We start from the raw sequence: 22,005 nt of genomic DNA on the forward strand, positions 1-22,005 counted from the left end.
GGGGAAGCTCCCGGGGATGCGCCGGGAAGAGGGAGCAGGGGAACAGCCCCGCGCACACCCCGAGAGGGGCCGGGGCGGGTCTCGAACCCGCGGCCATCGGGAGGCTCCGCGCGGCTCCTCCCCGGGCCGGGACGCGGCGCAGCTTGGGCTGTACCGCCCCCTGCTGGCGGCCTGAGGCTCCGCGGCAGGGAGCGGTCCCGCCCCGGGGGCCGCGGACGGGCCCCCCGCTGCCCCCCAGCCTTGTGAAGAGCAGCAGCGCGGTGCGGGGCCAGCGCAGAGGAGCCTCGCTGGAGCCTGGCGCCGCTTGGACTGAGCACAAAGCGCTTGGGAGCATCGCGAGGAAAACCCCTCCGGGGCGTGTGGGGGGACAGCGCTCCCGTGAAGCTGCGCGCAGCAGGGCCGGGTGGATTCCTGCGCACAGAAACACGAGACAGGCAAAAGAGAGAGATCATTAAACCCCCTTTAGCGCCGAGCGCAGTTTGATGAGTATCTGACACACCGCAAAGAGCTGAGGACCCACAGCAGAGCGGAGCGAGGCCCCGGTGCTGTACCACACAGCGTGAAGTTAGGGACTAAAAATCTGATTCAGGGGCAATTTCACCCACACAGTAAAAGGCTCAGGGGAAACTTTCTGACGCTCTTCCAGTAGCTAAAGGGGGCTACAAAGAAACCTGCAGAGGGGCTTTGGATAGGGGATGTAGGGACAAGCCAAGGGGAATGGCTTCAACCTGCCAGAGGGGAGACTGAGCTCTTCCCTGTGAGGGTGCTGAGGCGCTGGCACAGGGTACCCAGAGAAGCTGTGGCTGCCCCATCCCTGGCAGTGCTCAAGGCCAGGTTGGACACAGGGGCTTGGAGCAAGCTGCTCCAGTGGAAGGGGTCCCTGCCCGTGGCAGGGGTTGGAGCTGGAGGAGCTTTAAGGTCCCTTCAACCCGAACGAGTCTGGGATTTCATGATCCTGTCATTGAGCAGGAAATCCCCTCTATAAGCATTTGGGCATGGATGCTCGCAACTGGGATTTATGGATTTATGAATGAAATCAGCGCGTGCTCTGCTGCGGTGTTCCACCTGGGTCAGACAGGGAAATGGCTGAACTATAACAAGGAACTGTCAATATCATCTCCAAAATGAAGAGCTGGGCTCCTGAAGGCATCGCCAGGCTCCGGTAACTTCAGCAGCCTCTCCTGAGTGCAGATGCTCACACCATGAATAATCACTACACATTTTTGCTGCCACTGATGCTTTATTGCCCGAGGCAGCCACTCGCTGCTCTGCCTTCAAGATAAGGCCGGGCGAGCTTCAGAGAGTTGGGGTGCTTTGAGTGGAATCTTCTCAACATCAAAGTCCCAGCGGGGTTTTTAGTGAGGCTTTAGAAACAAGTTGAGGGGGTTTTTAACGCGCCATACCCCAACTAGCATCAAAGGCCCAGCAGTCTGCAGGGAGCGGCTGCTGAACAGAGCCACCGGGAGCTGGAAACGCAGCTCAACGAAACAGCTCCAGCACTAGGACTTGGAGCAGCTCCCATGTAGGGGGGGCGAGCGCTGCGGAGGCTCACCCGGAGCAGAGCACCCCAGTTCGAAGAGAGACATCCCCGTTTGCCACAGGAAGTTACTCAGAAGAAAACAAGGAACTGGGGTTCTTTGAGCTTGTGCTGTGCAGCTCACAGTAAATACCTCACTGAGTTATGGCACCTCGCAGCCCTCACACGCCGAATCAAGGTCATCTCTAGCAGTTAGCAAGAGATCTTTGCTGTTTCAGCATACAACCCTTGTCTCTCTTTCCGCAGGAGTTATTGTTAAGCAGGGGTTATCTATCTGGCTGCCGGGAGAGGGACCATGTTTAATACAACCCTGGGCATCAGCAATATCACTGCACGGGAAACAGCCTTGCTGCTCAGACACGCACTCGGATAAGAGCAGCAACCTGTAAATCATGTTCTCCCGCTGTTCATTTTGTCCCAGGAACCACGAGCATCTTGTCTCACACCAAATCCCCGCATGCCTCTGACACCGCAGCCCTTGGAAGCGGGGTGAGGAGCCCTGTGATCCAGCGCCCGGACCCCGCGGCAGCAGCAAAGAGCATCTGTTCTGTTAGCCCAAACTCCATGCAGTGCTGCTGTTGGCTTTATCGCTCTCAGCAACACAGGCTGCCTGTCTGGAGCTGCAGCAGATACACGTCTGCCGCCTGTTACCTCTGTTTTGTAGGGAATAACGAAGACAACGAAGGGCGAAGAGCGGCGGCTGTGGCAGAGCGGGATGTGGGGTGCGCTCTGCAGCTCCCCGCACCCAAACTGTGCGTGAAGCACCGACTGCCTCAGAGGGGTGACGGGCACTTAGAGGTGCAGCAGCCAGGAAACAGCCCCAGCGGCCGCTTGTCTTGCCTGTGATGCGTGGATCCAGATCCACGCCAGCCTCTTGATGCTGCCACCCAGCTGTGGTGCAAGGAGGAGATGAGGCTTCTTGAGGCTTCATTTTCCTAAGGAGAAAAGCAGGGTCCTGGTCAGCTGCCTGCTCCTGGCCATGGGAAACAGGCGCGGTCCCTCCACCACAGTACTCCGGCCTCCCACCTCATCACCCTTTATTTCTCCTATTACGTTTCTGCAAGTAAGAGCCTGTGGCCCCTTCTCAGCCCCGTGGGCAGCACACCTGCAGGCACCACAGCCCCAGTGCTGGCTGCTGTGCCGATGGCCCTGGTGCAAAGCAGCAGGTCTAAATCCCAATGCTTGGGGCAGCTTTTCCCAAGCCATTCCGCCTGGCCAGCAGCGGTTACCTGCCGAGAGCTGGGCACAACCAGCTGCACCCCGGCTGAAACAGCTCCAGCACACACCAGAAAGTGAACACCGGCCCTGGGTGCCCCCCAGCTCTCAAAGCCACCTTCGGCTCCACCAACATGCAGCAGCTTGTAAAAGGCTGAGCTGAAACAGTATTTCATGGCTCGAATTGCTTCAAATCCCCCAGGAACAAGTGTCAGGATTTTCAATAGCTGCAGTGTTAATAACAAAACAGGGACCTCTCCCCGCATCCAAGCACAAACAGTGCTTATTTCTCTTGCAAAGCTTTGAGTCCTAAAACCTTTCTTACATCCAGCTTGACATCAAAACACCCATCTCATTCACCCAGACTGCCACGGGGGAATTGTGCGCTATTAGAAATAGCCCTGAGGTGAATTAGGAGCAGCCTGTAATGATGTTCCACTACAGCAACTTTATGTCTCCCAAGCCAAACAAATGAGCAATATTTTATGTGCTGGGCTGGGCTCAGCAGAGAGCGGCAGCTGCTCCTCCATGGTTTAGTGAATGGATCTTCTCTAAACAGCCAAAGTCGGGCTCTGAAACCAGTCACAAAATATCCTGTTCATGAGGGACCAGTGCAGAGACAGGGAGAGAGAAACTTGGATTCTGGATAGTGGTGAGTTTGGGCATGAACCGTTTTGTTCGCTCTTTAACCCCTATGAACAGAACACAAATGCAAGAAGCTGCATAACAAAACCCCTAAATGCTGATGCTCAACAGCAGCAGCAAAGAGACAGGGCCCAAACCAGCCTCTTGCTCTGCAGAAGCAACCCGGTCCGCATCAGTCCAGCGGGCAGGCAAGGGAGCAGCGGGTGTTTGAGGCACACAGGAGGTTGATTGGATTCAAGAGAAGCCCGGACATTGACATGCACTGAGGACACGGGGAAGCGCTTCGGTGCTTGGTACCACGTTACCTTGGTGGGCTCCAGCTCCCGGAGCCCAAAGCCATGCAGGGAGGCTGGTGGGCGCTGGTGCCTCCCTCTGAAGGAGCTGAAAGCAGCAGCTGCCAGCCCGCAGCGACCGTCACACATGGGCAGGGGTGATCCCTTTGGGGTACCTGAATCACGTGGATGCCAGAGCAGAACGGAAAGCTGACGTGGGCAGAGCTAAACCCTGCCACAGCAGCCAGGGCCCGGTGTGCAGCGCTGGGATCCCTGCCCCGAGACAGGGCAAACACCCGGCAGTTACAGCCCGAGGAATGCCGAATCCATGCACCAGGTGATGCTCGCTCCAGGAGGGGGAATGCTGCCAGGACAAGGGATGCGGAGCCCGGCTGTGCTGGACACACACCAGCTCCAAGAATGTCACCTGTGGAGCTGCTGGTTAAACACAGCCGGGCTGGGATGAGGGCTCACACCGCGGCTGGCTGGCCAGGGTTGGCGCGTTAGCCCTGGTCCTACTGAAGCATCAGGGAAGCCTTAAGGGAAGGCAGCTTCAAACGCCCACAGACCGCTCACAAAGTTGTCCTCTCTGCGCAGGGTCCCAAACCAAGGAGCCCTTTGGTGGCAGCAGGGCGCGCGGCCGCCCCGGGGGTTCACTCCACGGCTGTTAACAGAAAAGCCTCTGATGCAGCGTGTGCTCACAGACGTGAATCACCGCCAGCCTTGCTGCGGGAGAGCGGCACGAACGTGTGCGCAAGCAGATCATTGAGCAGAAGCACAGGAACCGAGTTAGGAGCAGTTTCGGAATCCGATGAACACCCCAGGGGCGCTCCTCAAACCAGACCACACAAACCTCATTTCACCCGCCCTCCTGCAAAGGTTGTCAAATATCTATTCATGAGGTTAGAACTACCCATTTTCTATGCCATTTGACAAAGGGGAAGAAAGGGAATCGAGATAAAAAGAGAGCATATTTTAGCTGTAAAGGATTTATTCATTCAATTTACATTTGAATCAATTATCCAGGCAAAGCTCAAACACTGCCAACCTGATTTAGGTGACTGAGCACACAGCGTAAATAGTGCAGCATTCACGCTCCCTAATCCCTATCTGCAATTCCTGCCTACCTTCGAGCAGGAAGAACATCCTGGCTCACAGTGGGCCTTTGTTTCCGAGCAGTGGGGAGGCTTTGCTGTGGTTGGGAACGGAGCCTCCGAGACCCCTCGCTCAAAGGAACCCCTCAGGTTTACACTGAGACCCAGGGACAGGGGACAAAGCCCCAAGCACGGACGGGACCTGCCTCACGCCCTGCTCGCTTCCCACACCGACAGCCCCAGACCCAGCAGCAGCCTCGTATCCCCCAGCTCCTGCCCTGCAGGAGGGCTCCGGGCCAGCCTCTTGCAAGGACCTGCCTGTGTTCACAGGGGGTTGATCTCCTCCACTTTTCTCTGTGAAAGCAACAGATGAAGGAAAACTCGACCAAGTCCACAACCAAAGAGTGAATCCTCTCCTCTGCCAAGTTTTCCCCCATAGAACACACCTACTCTGCAATACAGCTCAGCAACAAGAGAGGCACGGAATTATGAAGCTCTGTATCCCATTAGCATCCAAATGCAGCAGAGACAAGGGGTTTATGGAGATATTTTTGAAGGAGCAAACATTTCTTTTACCAAGCGTGCATTTTTCATGCTCCTGGAACCCACAGCCCATAATAAACCCGGATTTGTTGTTGCTGGGTTTCCTTTGCAGCATTAATCACCACAGGCTCGCTTAGGTGGGCAGGAAAAAATCCATTTTCCTTTGTATGAAATCCATATAATTCAAGAGGCCTTTCAGGCCCCACGGAAGCTCCGTGAGCAGGTCTGAGCCTGGCTGGTGCTGTGCTGGCAGGGCGCAGGCTGCTCAGCAGCACATCCTGCAGCCAGGCCGGTGTGCTGAGCACGGGGCACACATAAATCACTGCAGCTCCAGGCGCCCACGGCGGGATCGGCACCTGAGCCTTCCCAGAGCCCCGTTCCCGGTGTCGCAGGGAGCAGGGCCGTTTAATCCCGGCTCCTTGCACGAGCTGCGGGGTCCACAGGCAGAGCAGGGAGGCACAGAGGAAGGGGACCCGTGTCTGTGACAGCGCCCGCTGCCCGCAAGCCACATCCTGGCTGCAGTGCCCCGGGCAAGGACAGGCCAGCGGCTCTGTAGGGACAGGAGATGCCTCCTCAGAGGTGCGCGGGTCTGGGCAGCTTCTGCTGGCCGTGGTGTTGAGAAAAGGCTCTGAACACCAGGACCCTGGTGGGAACGGGGAGAGGAGGATCCCAGGGGATTTCCGTGCGGGGGCAGCGTGTCCGTGTGTCATTCCTGCATTAACAACCGCAGCTCTCCCTGCCTCTGCCTGCCCAGGCTCCCCGGGGAGGTGGGGTGAAGGGAGCTACCAGAAAGGGTCAGTGCAAATGGTTAACCAACTTCCATCACATTGCAAAAGCTGATGTGCATTTACAGCGCAGGAATGTGCCCCCGGTGCCGAACGCTGCCTTTACTCACTTCTTACCAAAATCATTACCACGCGAAGGAACAGATGGATTTGGCACCTGCATCTGGAGAGAAACAAATGGAGTCAGATGTAGACAGAAACATGCATCAGGGCTTTGAATGCTACTGCTCGGTCCCCCAGACACCAACATCTCCATACAATAGATTCACACTTTGCTTTAACACAGAAACAGCGCAGTCTGAGAACCAAACTGATGGTTGGGTATGTGCAAGATTCCCGAAACCCTGCCTGGCTTTTAAGCGGGCACACACAGAAGGCACAAATGCTCCCTCCCTGCTTTCCCAAACCAACTTTGGGGAACTGAAGATAAAGAGCACGATGCCTTTGCAAAGCACACAACAGCCCAGGTGCTGTCTGGAAGGGGCTCTGACCCCCAGCACATAAATCAGAGCAGTGAGCCATGATCAGTGATCATGAATCTGGTCCAGCGATGCAGCAGGATACGTGCTCCACATCCAGCTGTTTACGTGGCAATGTGCACGTGCATTCAGCTCATGCTCCAGCCTGCCAGAGGCCAAGCTATGTCTAAGAAACACGGTCCATTTAATTCCACTTGGTTTTCAGCACTGGAGTTGCTGTTGATACAAGCAGGGCTTTACGTGGAGAACTTCTCCATCGCTCCTCAGCTAGTTCCTAGCAGGCCCCTCTCCAGAGCCATAGCACCCCTGCAAACGTGCACCAGGAGCCCAGGCCAGGGAGGGCTTTGGGCAGGCAGGGCTGTGGAACAGGGATGAGCACTGAGCACACCCAGGTCCAGATGCACCCATGCCGCTAGAAAGGGGCTGATCAGCGCCTCAGAGGGAAGAACTTCCTTAGATCCCTTCTCAATCCCTGGCAGGTTAAAGCCATTCCCCCCTGTCCTGTCACTACGTCAGTGTAAGAAGCCCCTTCACATTTCCTGCACTCCTTACTAGCTCTTGCTGGAGACAGGACATGATCACTGTAAGACAAACGTACCTGGATTAGGAGATCCATAAATCCAGCTGGTTGGAATTGGAGGCTCCGTAACAATCTGCAGGAAGCAAGCAATGCCTTAAGGACATCTGCGTTGCTGTGTTAGCAGTGAGAGCACCATTGGAGCTCAGCAGACACCGGGATACCCTGTCAAGCAGCGTCTAAATCATCATCTCCTTGTAGGTACATTGGGATGGATTTCTCTCCTCTCAGCCGCACCCCTCTCCCACCAGGAAGGTGGTGGTTGCTTACTGTACTGCAAGAGGCACCAGCAACAGGACAAGGATCCATCTAGAGATTCCTGCCAGGAAGGGCCTGCAGACAAAACTGATCCATCAAGTACAGCACAGTGAAATCACGTTAACATGCAGCAAACAGCGTGAGGCCAGACCAATGGGCAACTGGGAGCCAGGAGCATTCCAATGGCAGGAACGCTACGTAATTGTGTTTGAGGTTAAAGGAGAATCCCAATCGAACATGTGTTGATGCAGCAGCCCTTGCTGAAGTGCCTCCCAAACCCCTCACAGCTCTGCCCTACCCCAGACCAGCACCCACTGCCTGATGAAGACACAAATCTCAGTATCACTGATAAAGCAGCTGGTGTCAGCAGGAATGGCCATCGTAAGCAGGTACAGCTTCAGCTGCAGCACGGAGCAGGGAAAGGGGCTTTTATGTTATCCTGCCAATAAACTCCTCTCTGGGGAGCCATCAGAGCAGAGGATGCCTTTCTCTAAAGCAATTGCTGATGGCTGATGAGCAGAGGCAATATGCAGCTATGCATGGAAACGACAGCAGGTCATTGGAAACACATTGCGGGCTCTCAGGGAAGGCGGCACAGGACACATCTGTCTGACAGAGCCTGGATGAAGGAGAGGAATTCCAGGCTGGTGCAGGGCTTTGGAAGCTGTTAAAGACTGCAAGGGGAGGGAAAGACAAAGATGCACAATGGCATGATCCATGCAGAACTGGCAGCAACAGAGAGACAAGATGGGGAAAGAGCATCTCAGGAGAAGGATCCAGCATGGCTCCTCCTGCAAGTGGGAAGCAGAAGCCAAGTACAACCGCTCTCCATACAGCCCTTTGAGGGCACAACAGCCAGAGTGGGCTCTGGCAACCAACAGTGATTTACAGCCCAAAGTCAGAGCTCCGATAGAAAACCAACAGCCTGTCAGGGTAAGTGATGGTGCTCACGGAAGCCTGTGAGCCCCTTGGAGCAGGCACTGCCAAGGAAAAGGAATGAGCAGCCTGGGTGATGGGCTCCTCCGCTGGGAAGGAGGAGCAGGGGCTCCCCGCCTGCTCTGGGCTGCTGGTTCCTCTGGTTTACAGGTCCTGGTGCCCCTGGAGCAGGGTTCTCAGCGCATTCCTCGTCTGCAAAGCTCACCTGCAAACAGCAAACCGAGCAAAAGGAAAGGAATCCGCAGGGATGCCCCAGGTTAATCCCGGCGCTCGAATCCGTCCCCGGGACCGGCCGTTCCCAGCCCAACAGCACCACCTGGTGGAAACCTCCTGCTACTGCCAGAGCATCGCTGAACCCCGGCCAAATCCTGCCAGGATCCCGAGCCAAGCCGGCTTTAAGGCGTGCCAGACCTTACCCAGCACCAGGGTCCAGTCCCGCACAAGAGCAGCTGCGGGTTTAGGAACCACAAGTTTGTCAGAAGCAGAGAAATGGCTTTTGCAGGGAGAAAGGCAACGAAGCAGCGTGGAGAACAGCAGGAGAGGGGGGAAGTGAGGAACAGGATGGAGGAGGAATGAGATGCCCAAAAAGGGCAATGCTTCCTAGGGTTTTCCTGTAGAAACTGACCCTGCCGCACCCCCTCTGCAGGAGCTGTTCTCATACAGCCTAAAGCAGCTTTCAAGCCCCTTATTTATTTACAGGTTTAAAAAACCAACCATAAATCACAACAGAAAGGAGCCCCTTCCACATTTTCTTGACAACTCATGGAATAGAATCCCAGGATGGGTTGGGTTGAAGGGACCTTAAAGCTCCTCCAGCTCCAACCCCTGCACGGGCAGGGACCCCTTCACTGGAGCAGCTTGCTCCAAGCCCCTGTGTCCAACCTGGCCTTGAACACTGCCAGGGATGGGGCAGCCACAGCTTCTCTGGCACCCTGTGCCAGCGCCTCAGCACCCTCACAGGGAAGAGCTTCTGCCTAAGAGCTTAGCTCAGTCTCCCCTCGCATTTCCCAGCACCTGAGAGTTTGGTACCTTAAGTTCTACCCGGAAGGAAGAGAATGCTGCAACTCCAGCAGCGCTGCCTGCTAGCATGGTGCAATGGGTAAATTACAGAACAGAGCAGAGACCTGTCTTACCGGAGCCTGCCTGTGCTATTTCAATGGCAGCAGGGTGAGCACCGGGGCTCTTAGCAGCAGCTGAGCAGGAGGCAACAGGCTGGCGCTCAGGAATGAGCTTCATCTGGTAGCACCAGTTCCCGAGGAGCTGCAAAAGGGGAGATTTCACTTAATGAAATCAGTTCAGTTCACTGCTGCTGCTGCCTCAGAAAGGAAGGAGTCCCGTGGAGCACGGCAATGAAGTCTGAACACAGAGGGGAGAGAAGGGCACTGCCATGGGAAGTGAGGAGCTGGCCCTGGGGGTGCAGACAGGGAGCTGCTCACAAGGCGCTGCCACCATCTCCCATGACATGGAAATCATGGAGCATCCGCAGCAAGGTGCCGTTCCCATCCAACACAAGGACGTACAAGCACGGAGAGGAGCTGCCGCTCCATCGTTATCCGTGCTTATATCATGCCAGAAGCTTGTGAGTGACAAAGTTGTTTGTCTAATATGGAATTCATTCCATGAGTTTGCTTCACCATGGACATGGCCAGAGTCTCTTTTGCGACAGCCTCTCATGCATACAGAGACGAAGTCTGCCTCTGCCCCCAGCACAGTCTCCTCTCTAGGACAGATTAACCCCAGTTCTTTCAATCTTCCTAAATGGGACAGTTTACCTTTGTAAATCTATGCCCCGTGAAGGAGAATAGCTGTCATACAAAGGCAAACCACGAACCAAGGTAACAGGCACAACCTCTGAATGCATGGTTTACATACAATGGCCAAACCAGGCTGATTAAACCCAAAAGAGAACCCATTTACAAGAATCATTTATCACCAAGTCTATTACTCCATCGCAGACACTGTTCTTAGATGAGGGGCTGGTTTATGAAGCCAGTTTCATCAGGAAGGATGCTCATGTTTCCTATTTGATTTTGAGAAATTGAAGACTTAATAGCAGACATTTTTCTTGGCAGCACAAAGAACCATTTAAGTGGAAGACAAATACAAGCAGCTCCCAAGGCAGGGCTGCTGCTCAAATCCCCTCCAGTCCCAGCTTCCCAGCATGGTACCATTGCTCCTGCATTTGGGTAGCACAAACTCCCAGTACCCTTCCTGCAAGACAGTCAGCGATTTCGTTTGCACAGTACCAAAAGGAGAGTAGAATTAACTACCTGAGGGTCTGTGGTGACAGAGCCAGAAGTAGGGAAGAGAGCTATGGAATAAGCACTGTTCCAGCACCAGGAACAAATGGACTTTGATTTCTTTCTCCTTTTTCTCCTCCCTTTTAAATAAATCAGGAAATTACTTTTGCAACGGCTGCTCCTCAGTCCTAATCCTTCATTGCAGAGGCCAGTGTCGTTACCCAGGCTATGAAGCATCTCAGCCAGCATCAGCCTTCACAAGAAGTCATCAGTGTCTTTATTGTCAATATTATCTACAATTTCTCTCATTGCCACGCAGAACTTATTCATACCTGTGAAAACAAGCACAGGAAATGGAGACCCAGAACCCACCAGATCATCCGTAACAAGGAACGATCATCACGATGGCATGTGCAATAGCCTTGCATCGGTGACCCCAAAAAAACCCTCCAGCACACTTCTACAGTTTCCCAATCAGCAAACACATTTATGGCAGCCCAAGCGGCGCAGCTCACAGCCACCACATCCCCCCCCAGGTACGGTACACAGCTAGGCCATTTACACAAGCTGGCTTCCAGGTTGCACGTGTATCTGCAGCGATCTTGCACGGAGAACAAACCTCTACCTAACGCTGAAGCACTAAAGTTGTGCTGCAAATAACCGGTCACTGAGCAAAACTTCCCGAGGGTGTTCAAAGAGGAGCCACAGGCTGCAGCTCTTACCTTGCTGTGGGGAGTCTCTTGTGACTGTTATTGCCTTTAAACATTGACTGTCCGAAGGGGAAGCCAGGGTACATTTTTCATAAGAACATGATTGATCAGGAGGCGAGGAAACTTCTCATCAAATATTGAGCGACGTTTCCCAGCCAACCAGCAGCAGATCTCCAATGACTTTATCCCCCCCTTGCTCTCTCTGCACTAGATCAGTGAATGCTCCATCTGTCCTGCTAACAAAGCAGGGCCCTGATGCACGTTCCTCTTCTCTGCAGGAACCGGGTTGTTTGCAGGCGCTGCAGTAAGGGCCCATACGTTATGATTATCCCCCCTAGCTCTTGCACCAGTATGGAAATCAAGGCCCATGCTGCATGCCAGCAGGGTAGCTTGAAATCTGCATTACAGTCCCCATTACATTTACACACCGACTTGCAAAACAGTATCTTTCTCTTGTGATAAGCAGATTCCAGCCTTACCCTTAACAGGCTGTTCTAAGAAAGAAAAACTCCCACTCCCGAAGGACACACGCTCCTGTGGATGAACATTCAACTAGACAGGCTACAAGGCAACCGAGTGATTAAGCAGTCACTTTGAACAGTGATATACAACAGCAAGGAAGTTTTTGGCCTTTATTTGAAGGCTTTGAACAGTTACAGTAAGAATTGTCATTGCAAACAAGGAGCTTTTAAAAAAACGGACAATAAAAAGTTAAAAAACCATCCAGGAGTCCAGCTGCAAGTAAGACATGTTGGTACAGAGGAGACGTGAGCTTTGCTGCTTCCATTCCCATCGCTTTGCAGATCTCTGACAGAACTAAGACACTAAGAAAGGCTGGATGCTATTGGAACTGTTCCTGCAGGTGAGCATTTAACAGCAGATACTGTACCAGTGTCACAGAGTAGCTACGTTACATCTATGGGTTTGAGTTGGGTTTGGTGTTGTTATTTTCTTCCCAAAAAGGACATTAAAAAAAGATTATGACAAAGTATCTATAACGCAGTCATAAGCCAACTACATAAGTTTGTCCCCCTTCTATTTATAACTCATCTTGGTAGCAGAGACATGATGTTAAGCAACTGGAAATCTTAGCAGCCTTTGACTTACAATCCGAGTTTCAATTTCATTCCACAACCCACATCCAATAGCTCCACACATTCAGTAGTCTCACAGGGCTATTCTGACAGCACTATTTCTTACTCAACATGCTCTCAGCACAAAAGGCTATCTGCTTGCTCTGCTAGCAGAGCTCAAAATCCACCTAATGCCGCCCATCTGACCACCTGGGTGCTCTGCAGTTCCACACGTGCAGGCTCCTTAGAGAGACCTGAAGCGACCAGGTGCCAGCACACAACTGGACTGCAAAAGCAGACACCCAAGAAGCCACCGTCAAATCCAGGCACATACTATTTGCCATCTTTTGCTCTCAGCAGCTGGAATGATGGAATATTTAGAGTTGAAAAAACATGCTTCCAACCTCAAAGCAAGTAAGTAATGGTAATGAAGATTTTATGTGCATCAAAACCCCCTTTCTACACCTGCACTCCCGGAGCTCAACACCAGTTTCACAACAGCAGTGGGCAATGCCAGCAGTGCCTGCTCTGCAGAACAGTGTCCACCAAGCAGGGGCAGGAAGAAGCCTGCTGGGAACACTTCCAACTCCAGGTTAGATGCATCACATAAGCACTTCTCTGAAGATGCTGCTCTGCCCACACATCTGGGGCAGTTACATTTGGGCTCTACCAAACACACTTCAAATGAAACACCAACTAAGCCTGCAGTTGATCTGCTCAGAGACTGGCGAGAGACCCAACTCACAGCTTGCTTATAAGTAACAACCAGCGTTGTAGCAGTTTTAAAACACTTTAAACAGACGTGAAGTCACATTAGGAGAAGGAAGCCAACACTACACTCACATTTCATCCGCTGCAGGAGGAATAAGGCAAAAAACCCAAGAATTCAAGCAATGGCTTCCCCCAGCAGACTCCAAAGGTTTCAACATCACAAGAGCAACAGCTCTAACTGGGACTGGAGAATGAAAGCTGATACTCCAGGGCCTGCAAGCTTCCTCCTGAAAACTCACGAACTTCAGCTTCGCCTAATGGGATCTGAAAGCACGAGAGACTCCAGCAGACGTGACACTCTTGAAATACAGAACTTTATTTAGAAACTGCTTAAAGTAGAAAAACCCTGTCAAGAAAAATCCAAGTCAAATATGGTTTCTCAGTAAAACGGAGGTTTAGGGCAACGAAAGTCTCAAAGGCCACAGAGAAATAGCACCACTGCAGTTTTAAACAATGGCTAGTTACTTGCATTTTTGGCATTCACTGAATTTGGGTTTTTCTCTGAATTTCACGAAGATTCATGCACTACACAACAATTACCATAAGATGCTCTCCTACACACATTTTAGGACAAGCTACCACCAGAAACAAATGAGTACAAGCACAACAGGACTGATCAATCTCAGTAGTGAAGGGGGATCAGAAGTCTTGCAGGATCTTGCCAAACACAACAGTAATGAGGGGCATGGTAGCAAAAAAAGGACAGGTAAGGAAAGGACTTTAAATATTAATATTTAAGTTAGTCTCAGTACTGTATTTTCTGCAATAACATTAGCTCTGTTAGCCAGCTCCTCTTAGTTTTTACCCCAGAAGACTACTGAACTGGCAAGTAGTATCAGATATGCCCTGGCTTGAAAGGGGGGAAGAAAAAGGACAGAAAAGTCATCATCCTCATGTGCTCAATTCACTTTCATTCTAAACTAACTGCACAGCACAAGCCCCATTACAACTGCTGGATTTGCTCAGCATTCCTTGGGATGGGAAAGGCAAAAGAACAAGTGAGAGATCAAAAAGTGTATCAACAAAAATGAAAAGCAACAGGACAAATAGAACCAAGAGCCAGGAAGGAAAAAGATACTTCTGAAGAACATTTCAGGCAGTAGGACTGGATGCCCTTTGCTTTTTTTGCTGTTATTTCTTACAGAAAACACAGTACATTTTAGCAAGGTCATTAGCCACAATGCCACAGAAAAAGGCTTTAGCACTCTTCAAGGTAATTTATGTGTCTCAGCTGTTCATACTCCCTCTACTCTCGTGACAGGCAACGTTGAGGCCTATTCCATCGAGAACTAATCACTTAGTAAGCAGCTTTCCACAGGAATGGAGTTTTGTTTTCATAGCCCCTTTTTGAGCACTTGCTGACAAGGCAGGATTGCCACGCAAGGCCTCTCAGCCAGCAGTGAGCGGAGTTAAACGTCTACCCCAGTATGAAGCACATAAAATCTCCTGTCACATTACTTCAATTTGGCATCTGGAGGCATATTTTAAATACTCTTAAGGCATTTTATAATAATTTCTGTGCTGCATTTTCACATTAACTCAATCTTTCCATGAGTCAGTCTTTAATTTCTCTACTACACACCACCTTAGATACAAAGAGTCTTCCCACAAACCAGTGTTTTACCAGCAAACCTTTCTGCAACAAGTTCCAAATGTTCAGCCTCTTGCTCCCTAAATATACCATTTCAATGTGAATACTGCTCTGCTACCAAGTGAGAAAGAGCTCCTAACTCAAACCCGCTGTAAAAAGTGAGACTTCTGCAAAGTGCACTTTAAGAAGAGGTACTTTTTTGCTTATGAAAAGAAACCAGTGAGTCCTCTAAGAATAAAGTGGAGTATTTTACAGTTAAGCACATGATCTGGGGCAAAGAATTCTGATGTTGCTGCTCTGCTGGTACAGTATGTGGTCTGTTAATACTCTTCTTGTTCCTCCTGTGGTGCTCCTTCGTCAGGTATCACAAAGCCTTCCTGAAGGGGAAGAAAACAAGGGCTTGAATGAAAATCTGCTATCAAACCAGTTCCTTGCTATTCTGTATGCTTTTCTTTTTTAACTTTTACCAGGGACAAATACCCCTTAAGTCACCATTTACAGTGTCAAGATACATCACCAGGAGAGTTATTTTCCTGATCTTTGATCTATTTGCTACATACTCTTCAGGCAAGGCTAGCCTTCTTCGCTGCCTGACTACAGTTATGTTATCTGATCCTTAATCAGAGGGAATAGCTAGGCCAGAAACCTAAAGACAAAAATGAAAAAGCAGAACTAGAGGAAGCCCTAGAAAGCAAACCAGCTCCCAGTTATGCAGGGAGGGAGGAACTATGCAATGCAATTTATAGCAGATCACTTACATCTGTGGCATAAAGAATTTCCACAATCCTCTGCAACACTGGATCATTCTCCCCTTCATTCTCCTGGCAGATCAACTCAATGTTCCTCAATTTCCCAAAGTAGAAGTCTCTCTCCTTCTCCAGATCCTCAACAGTGAGTTTCAATACATTGATCTGCCAAAAGACATCAATAATAATTCATCCACCAAAGACAGAATTCAGCAGGATCTATGTTGCAGGCAGGGTCCCCATAGCTCTCAGGAGGGTGGTAACATGCAAAGCGCTTCAGAAGTAACCAAGATGGGGGGAAGGGGGACTGCAGGAGGAGGAGAAGGTCTGTTTCCTATATTGTAATATCATTGCCACAACAAACACCCAGTCCAACGCACACAATACCACTTAGAAAGTGGTATTGTGTGCTTATGCCATGAAATAGGTAAAGCACTAGCTGCCTGCAGTCATCTTTGCTAACATTTTCTTTCAAGACAGCTCTAATGCTGATGGCAGCTTTAGTTGTATTACATTCAGCATTTCAGTGAAGTAGCAGCTGTTTAGAGCTCGGTTGGAATGCTGTGAGAGCTGCAACACAGCTGTGGAAATACTTGAAACAATGCTATGTGTGACATGGCACAGGGTTTGAATTTCTGCTACTCATGTCCTGCAGGAGGGGGCTAGCTCCTACAGGAGAGCAAGTCCATTACAACAAAGGCTTTTAAGTGATTTTAAATGAGATTCAGGTAATTTTATTCCATCTGCCTGACCCAGCCATTTCATGCTATTAAAGAATAAATCTGCAGATAAAACTAGTAACAGAGGGCTGGTTTGGTCACACACCTGCTCAATCAATCCTGCCGACTCACTGTCTCCCGCAGCCTTTTTGACCATCCCAGTCCCAGCTTTGGGAGTTGCTGCAGTTCTCTGTGCAACGATGGGCCTCTGTGGGGCTGCAAGATTAACTCAGGGTTAGTTCCTCTCAGAACACCTTTCTTCCTTCTAGAAAGGTATTATTCCCCTTCCAAACATATTCAGGCCCATAAGAGTTTGAAGGTATGTCCCTTCCTTCTGCTTGACTCCATGTGACATCTCCATTTTTATTTGGTCTTGGTATGTGTTGGCACCAACCTTTGCCCTTTTCTCTTTAAAAGAGAAGATTGTCTTCTGTAGTTTCCAGATAACCAGGCACTACAGAGTGACTCAGTGTTTGCAGCCTAACACCTCTAGAGATGCAAACTACTCTCATCTCATACACTGATTTTAAATAGCAACTCGGTCTTATTTTCCCCAGAGGTTTTAATGATCTAGATAATCTTGTAACTATTTTCTCTACCTGCACAGCCGGAACCAAGAGATTTCTTGGGTTTGTTCACAACTGGAGCAACAAAGTTTGGAGCTACTGTCTCTTGGCCTTGTCGAGCCGCAACGGGATCATACTCCTTCCCGTCATAGTTCGCATCAAAAAACTTCTTGAACCACTGAACAAATTCAAAGTTGTCCTGAAATTTTCCTTTCACCAGTTTGTCCACGGGAATTATCTGGAGGGGAAAAAAAGTCAAAGTCATGTTAAGGGTAAAAAAACCTCTCCCTTGTTTTAAAATGAGCGCACTCAGAAGACCACAAATGTAATTCTTTGTCCGGTGTAGAGAAACTCCTCCTTGATAACAACTGTATGTCCCAGAGCAGGCCTTCTGCTGGTAACTGAATTAAAAACAAATCCTGCTTTCACTGTGAGGAGCCAAATAATTTTTAAGGTTCCTGCTACACCAAGTTTCAACATGAAACTTCCTCCTGTAAAGCTGAACTCAGGCAGCGCTTGGTGTCGTGAACCGGAACTGCAGAGCAGAGGCAGCACCACTGTGAGACCTAAACACCACCTTTCAGTAGGTTACAGTTACAGCTCCTCTGGAATGAGGAGCAGAACTTTATTAAACAGATGCAGCAAGTTGTGAAGCCTTGTCTGTGAGGCCATGGGCTGAGAGTCTGTGGCTTGACAGGAGCCAGAAGCCACTGCCAGTACATCACCACTCGGTACATGAAGGCACCACAGGCTGTCCAGTTCCAGGCATACAGCACAATCTGCTGCCCTCAAGCTCAGCACCAATCAAGTTCGTGCTGAAGCTACCAGCCAACACAGCAAGATGTCTTTTTAGAGAAGAAAGAAGACTTTAACCCAGAGATGCTCTGCACCATACCTGCTGTCAGTAACTATTACCTACATAAATCACCCTTCCATAAGCACAACTATCATTCGATCTGAAATGATTAATTTCAGATCTCACTTTCACTAGCTTCAAATTCCCTCCAGGTATTAAAATATGTATTTCACAGATGTGTAGATGTGGTGCTTAGAGACATGGTTAATGGTGGCCTTGGCAATGCTGGGTTAACAGCTAGACTCGATCTTAAAGGTCTTTTCCAACCCAAACCATTCTATATGCTTGAAAAGAAGAATCTGAAATCCTCAGGACCAGCAAACCAGCAGGTTATAGGAACATACCAAAACAGAGATGGTTCAAACAGAAAGCTCAAGTAAACCTTATCACATAGAAATGTCAGGATCAGTCTGGGCTACTGAAGCTGCACAGAACTACATGGAAAAATTCATCTCAGCATTAAGACCTGGAAACCTGACCTCAGCTGGGGTAAAGCAGGTAGTGTCCTATATCAAGTGAGGGCCCCAGAGCAAACCAAGTTTTGAGATCTACAAACCACAAGTAAACTCTGCTCCCAGATTTACTCAGCTCTAAATTTGAAAGCACATTGCATCTACTTTGCCATGAAGAGCACAGTGAATCAGTTACAACCCAGCTTACTTTGTCAACACCCATTCGTTTGAAACCTGCTTGTAGAACCTTGAAGTTTTGGATATACTCGTGTTCCAGTTTTGCTTGAAACTTCACTTTCTTGAGCGCTACAGACCCTGGGAAGAGCATGTCCATGAACTGGCAGTATGCAGCACCTGCCAAGAGAAAGAGAACACAAACCCTGGGATGAATCGAGGCAGCCCACTAGTGTAAAGTCACCCCTGTCAGATCAGCAGACCAACCTGACTCATCCCTCAGCTACACCATCCCTCAATGGCAACAAAAGGGAGGAAACAGGAACCTTTAGTCTCCTGCTTTGGGGCAGCCTGGCTGTAAATAAGCTTAGGCAAGCTGCAGAGCCAAGCTCTTGGTCTCATGCCTTGAGGTCTTGGGAACAAGAGCAACCCTGCTCCAAGAATTCCAAGAGAGAAAACAAATATCCAATGAGTCACCCAATTTCCCTTTCTTAACAGATATCAGTATGGACCAGAGTTGCTCCACGTGTCTCGCTGGCCTGTAATCACCTCTTATCAGCACTAATAAGCTGAACCAGAAAAATAACTATTCTAAACACTACATTTAATCATTACTGAAATTGTGATACATTTACTGCCTACAAACAGAACCTGCACACAATTCAAGGTGCCCTCCAAGGCAAGAGGCCAAATTAAGATGGACTATATTTAAATCCAGCCTTAAAGGACTGAAATAACACAGTTTCTTTCTATTAATTTTAAATCTCTCATGACCTTCAATTCAGCTCTTACTGTAACAAGAGCAAACAAAGGATTCAGCTCAGGCACAGAGCAAATGATCACCTCCAAAAAGATTCTTTTGTAGAATATACACACCCAACAAAAAAGATATTTAACTTGTACCCTCACTCTGCAGTGACAACATGTAACTGTGTGCCCCAAAACCTCAAACACGACATTCTGAGCACTGCTACCCTCACACCACCAATGAATTAAGTGCACACAGAGAGTAATGGGAACCTTGACCTCAAACTCAAATGGCTACACAACATTTCCTGAGCTATGTAAAGGCCATGAAGTACATGGTGTTGCTCTAAACAACTCTATTCATCTCAACCACAGAGTCCTATTTTGTTCACTTCCTACCAAGATATAATAAAATCTTGCTGGTTTTATCCATGCTGTTTGATCTCCCCTGGCTTTCAGTTCACTTGCTGAAGAACTCCAAGACCCAGCTCAAAACCAGGTCACCTGCCAGAAATCAGGGGTTAGCTCACCATCGGTAGTCAGAGTGATAAGTGTGACAAAAATAGAGGGATCACAGCATAGGCCAAAGGCTGTCTTTTGCAATCTCAGTTCGCTGCTGTCACCTCTGCCCTTGCCAAAGGCAGCAGAGCCAGCCTGGGAGCTCCTTTCACACAACTATGACCAAAAGCGAAAGCCACTTCCATGCCTGAGGAAGCATGAGGCATTCTGCAGACACAGGGACATCACTCAGCACACACCACCTCAAGAGTTCCCAGGCTTGTCCCGAAAACAGGCGAGCTGAAATTCTGCACAGCCTCACAGCAAGACAGAGCACTCGCAGCACGCGAGGCTCACACCAACCCTAAGCACAATTTCCCAGCTGTATAAATCAACACTGCACAAAACAGGGGTTTAACCCGCCCATCCAAAAGCAGACAATAAGAGAATGCATATCACTTCCCTTACTTATGTGCTTGTGGAGCTCTAGTGCCTTCACTCTCACAGGTTTCCTCCATCACCTCACTACAAAAAAGCCACTACAAATACCTGTCAGATGTCTGTTGTAAGTCCCCTGCTTCTCTGTAATCTCTGTGAACTTTTCTTCCACACTCGCCCACATCCAACACTGCCAGTCCCAAACTGACTTTAAATTTACTCCTTCCTCCTTTTATTCCCCATCTATCATTCCATGAGCAACACCGTATCTCAAACTCGCCCCAAGAGCTGCACTTCCACTCTGCACCAAGTGCCTTTTGCCTACCCGCTGCAGTTACCCAAATCATCATCTTTTACCAAGGCTGCATTTCTAGCCTTATTTTCTTCCAGCTCTTACTCCACAGACCATTATCTCGTGTTCGTTCCTACAAGCCTCCTCCCACACACGCTCCTCCCTGTGATGACACTTGACTTCATTTCTGTACCACAATTACTTCCCCCTTTCTGCTGACGACTCTACCGAGGTCCAGCTGTGCTAAGTCAGCTCAACCCAAAGCAAGCTGAGGTGACACCAACTGACACACTCCTTCACCAAGAGGAGTCATAAAGTCCAGAAGGTGAACCTGAGTCACCAGAATCCCTTCCTCACAACACTCCCTCTGCCCAGCCTCCCAGTGGTTCTTTTCCATAAGAAATCCCCTTTATTTACTCTAGTTACTACACTTGTAAGACTTACTTGATCCATTCAGACTAAATACTTCATTTCTCACTGGAAAAGACCCTCTCCTAAGGGTCTTTTTTCATGTTAACCCCCATTCCTTCTTATTTCATCTAAACTGCAGTGAGTCAGAAGAATACACCTTCTCATTATGGTTACATTATTAACAGCCATTTCAATAATGCCCTAACCACAACCAGACTGTACCAGTGACCGTGGATCTGTTCACACCGGGAATGAAGCCACTGGGATGGCTACTGAGCACCAGCACAGTCACACAGCACGGTGGAACCCCTGCAGACCTGGGGAGCACCTCCAAGCTGGCAGCCCCGGCGCTGAGGCCTCACCTGAGCAGAGCTGTTCGATCTTTGTCAGCGTCAGCTGCAGAGACTCATTGATCCAGGCCAGCATGTCATGTCGACTCAAGTTCTCGATGGTCACTGAAGTAGAATACACATTCACTGCCATTTTCTGGAAGGCACAACCAGCGGCGTTAGTACCACAGACGTTATCACCAAACGTTCCCACGGCTCCTGTCGAGACAGGCCTGACCCAGCAGCACAGGAAACGCTGTGAGGCGGCTGCAAACAGCGGGGGTGACCTCGTGGTTGGGGCTTTCTGAAGACCCATTAACACCATTAACACTCCCGTGGCAGCGCTGAACGAGCCGGTGTCCATCCCGCTCACCGGGCGCGGCACCGACGCTTCCTGCTCTGCCCCGGTTATCGCTCTCCCCAGGGCAGCAGCACCGAGCGGCCGGTCCCACCCAGCCCCGCCAGCACAAAGCGGAGCCGCTCGCTCGCCGCCGAGCCCCCGGTGCAGCTGCCGCCGGGCAGGGCCGACCACGCCGCACGCCCCCACCCCGGGCGGGGCACGGCCCGCACCCACCCGCCCGCCGCCGCCGCCGCTCCCCCCTCGGCCACAGCCGCGCCGGGCGCTGGCTCCGCCGCCGGGCCCCCGGTTCCCCGCACCAGCGGAGGGGCGCGGCCGGGCCCTGCAGGCCTCGCGCCGCTCTCCTCACCGCCCGCCGGGCCCGGCTCGCCGCCACCCGCCCGCTCCCCGAGCCCGGACGCGGGCCGGGCCCCGCCGCCATCCCGGGCCGGGCCCGCAGCCGCCCCCCGCCGGGGCCCGGCCCGTTACCTGCCCCGCTCTCGCCCCGTCTCCTGCGCGTTCAAACCGGCCCCGCCCGCCTGCCCGGGACCACGTCACTCGCACGCTACGCGCTTGCGTCACGCTTGCGTCACGGCCGTCGATCCCGCCCACGGACTCGCCTGCGATTGGCTGTGCCGCTAGCCCCGCCCACAGGTGCCGCATCCCGCGTGCCCGTGGGGTCTCCCCCGGCTCCGGTCCGAGGACGCGCGGTCC

General features: G+C 50.9%; 1 protein-coding gene across 1 annotated transcript; it reads right to left on the minus strand.

The window, feature by feature from the left end:
• Positions 1-11,909: 11,909 nt before the first annotated feature.
• Positions 11,910-21,886, minus strand: MAPRE1 (microtubule associated protein RP/EB family member 1). Its single transcript, XM_062623806.1, has 7 exons — positions 21,781-21,886; positions 20,988-21,111; positions 18,274-18,419; positions 16,791-16,995; positions 16,298-16,407; positions 15,485-15,637; positions 11,910-15,103 (listed from the first exon to the last, which is right to left on the minus strand). The coding sequence occupies exons 2-7, from the start codon at positions 21,106-21,108 to the stop codon at positions 15,047-15,049; spliced, it is 792 nt and encodes a 263-aa protein (XP_062479790.1). The 5' UTR covers positions 21,109-21,111; positions 21,781-21,886; the 3' UTR covers positions 11,910-15,046.
• Between the last annotated feature and the right edge of the window lie 119 nt (positions 21,887-22,005).

Source organism: Pezoporus occidentalis, unplaced genomic scaffold (genome assembly GCF_034315485.1).
Source record: "Pezoporus occidentalis ecotype Australia unplaced genomic scaffold, CSIRO_AGI_Poc_V1 ctg259, whole genome shotgun sequence".
NCBI classification, from domain to species: Eukaryota; Metazoa; Chordata; class Aves; order Psittaciformes; family Psittacidae; genus Pezoporus; species Pezoporus occidentalis.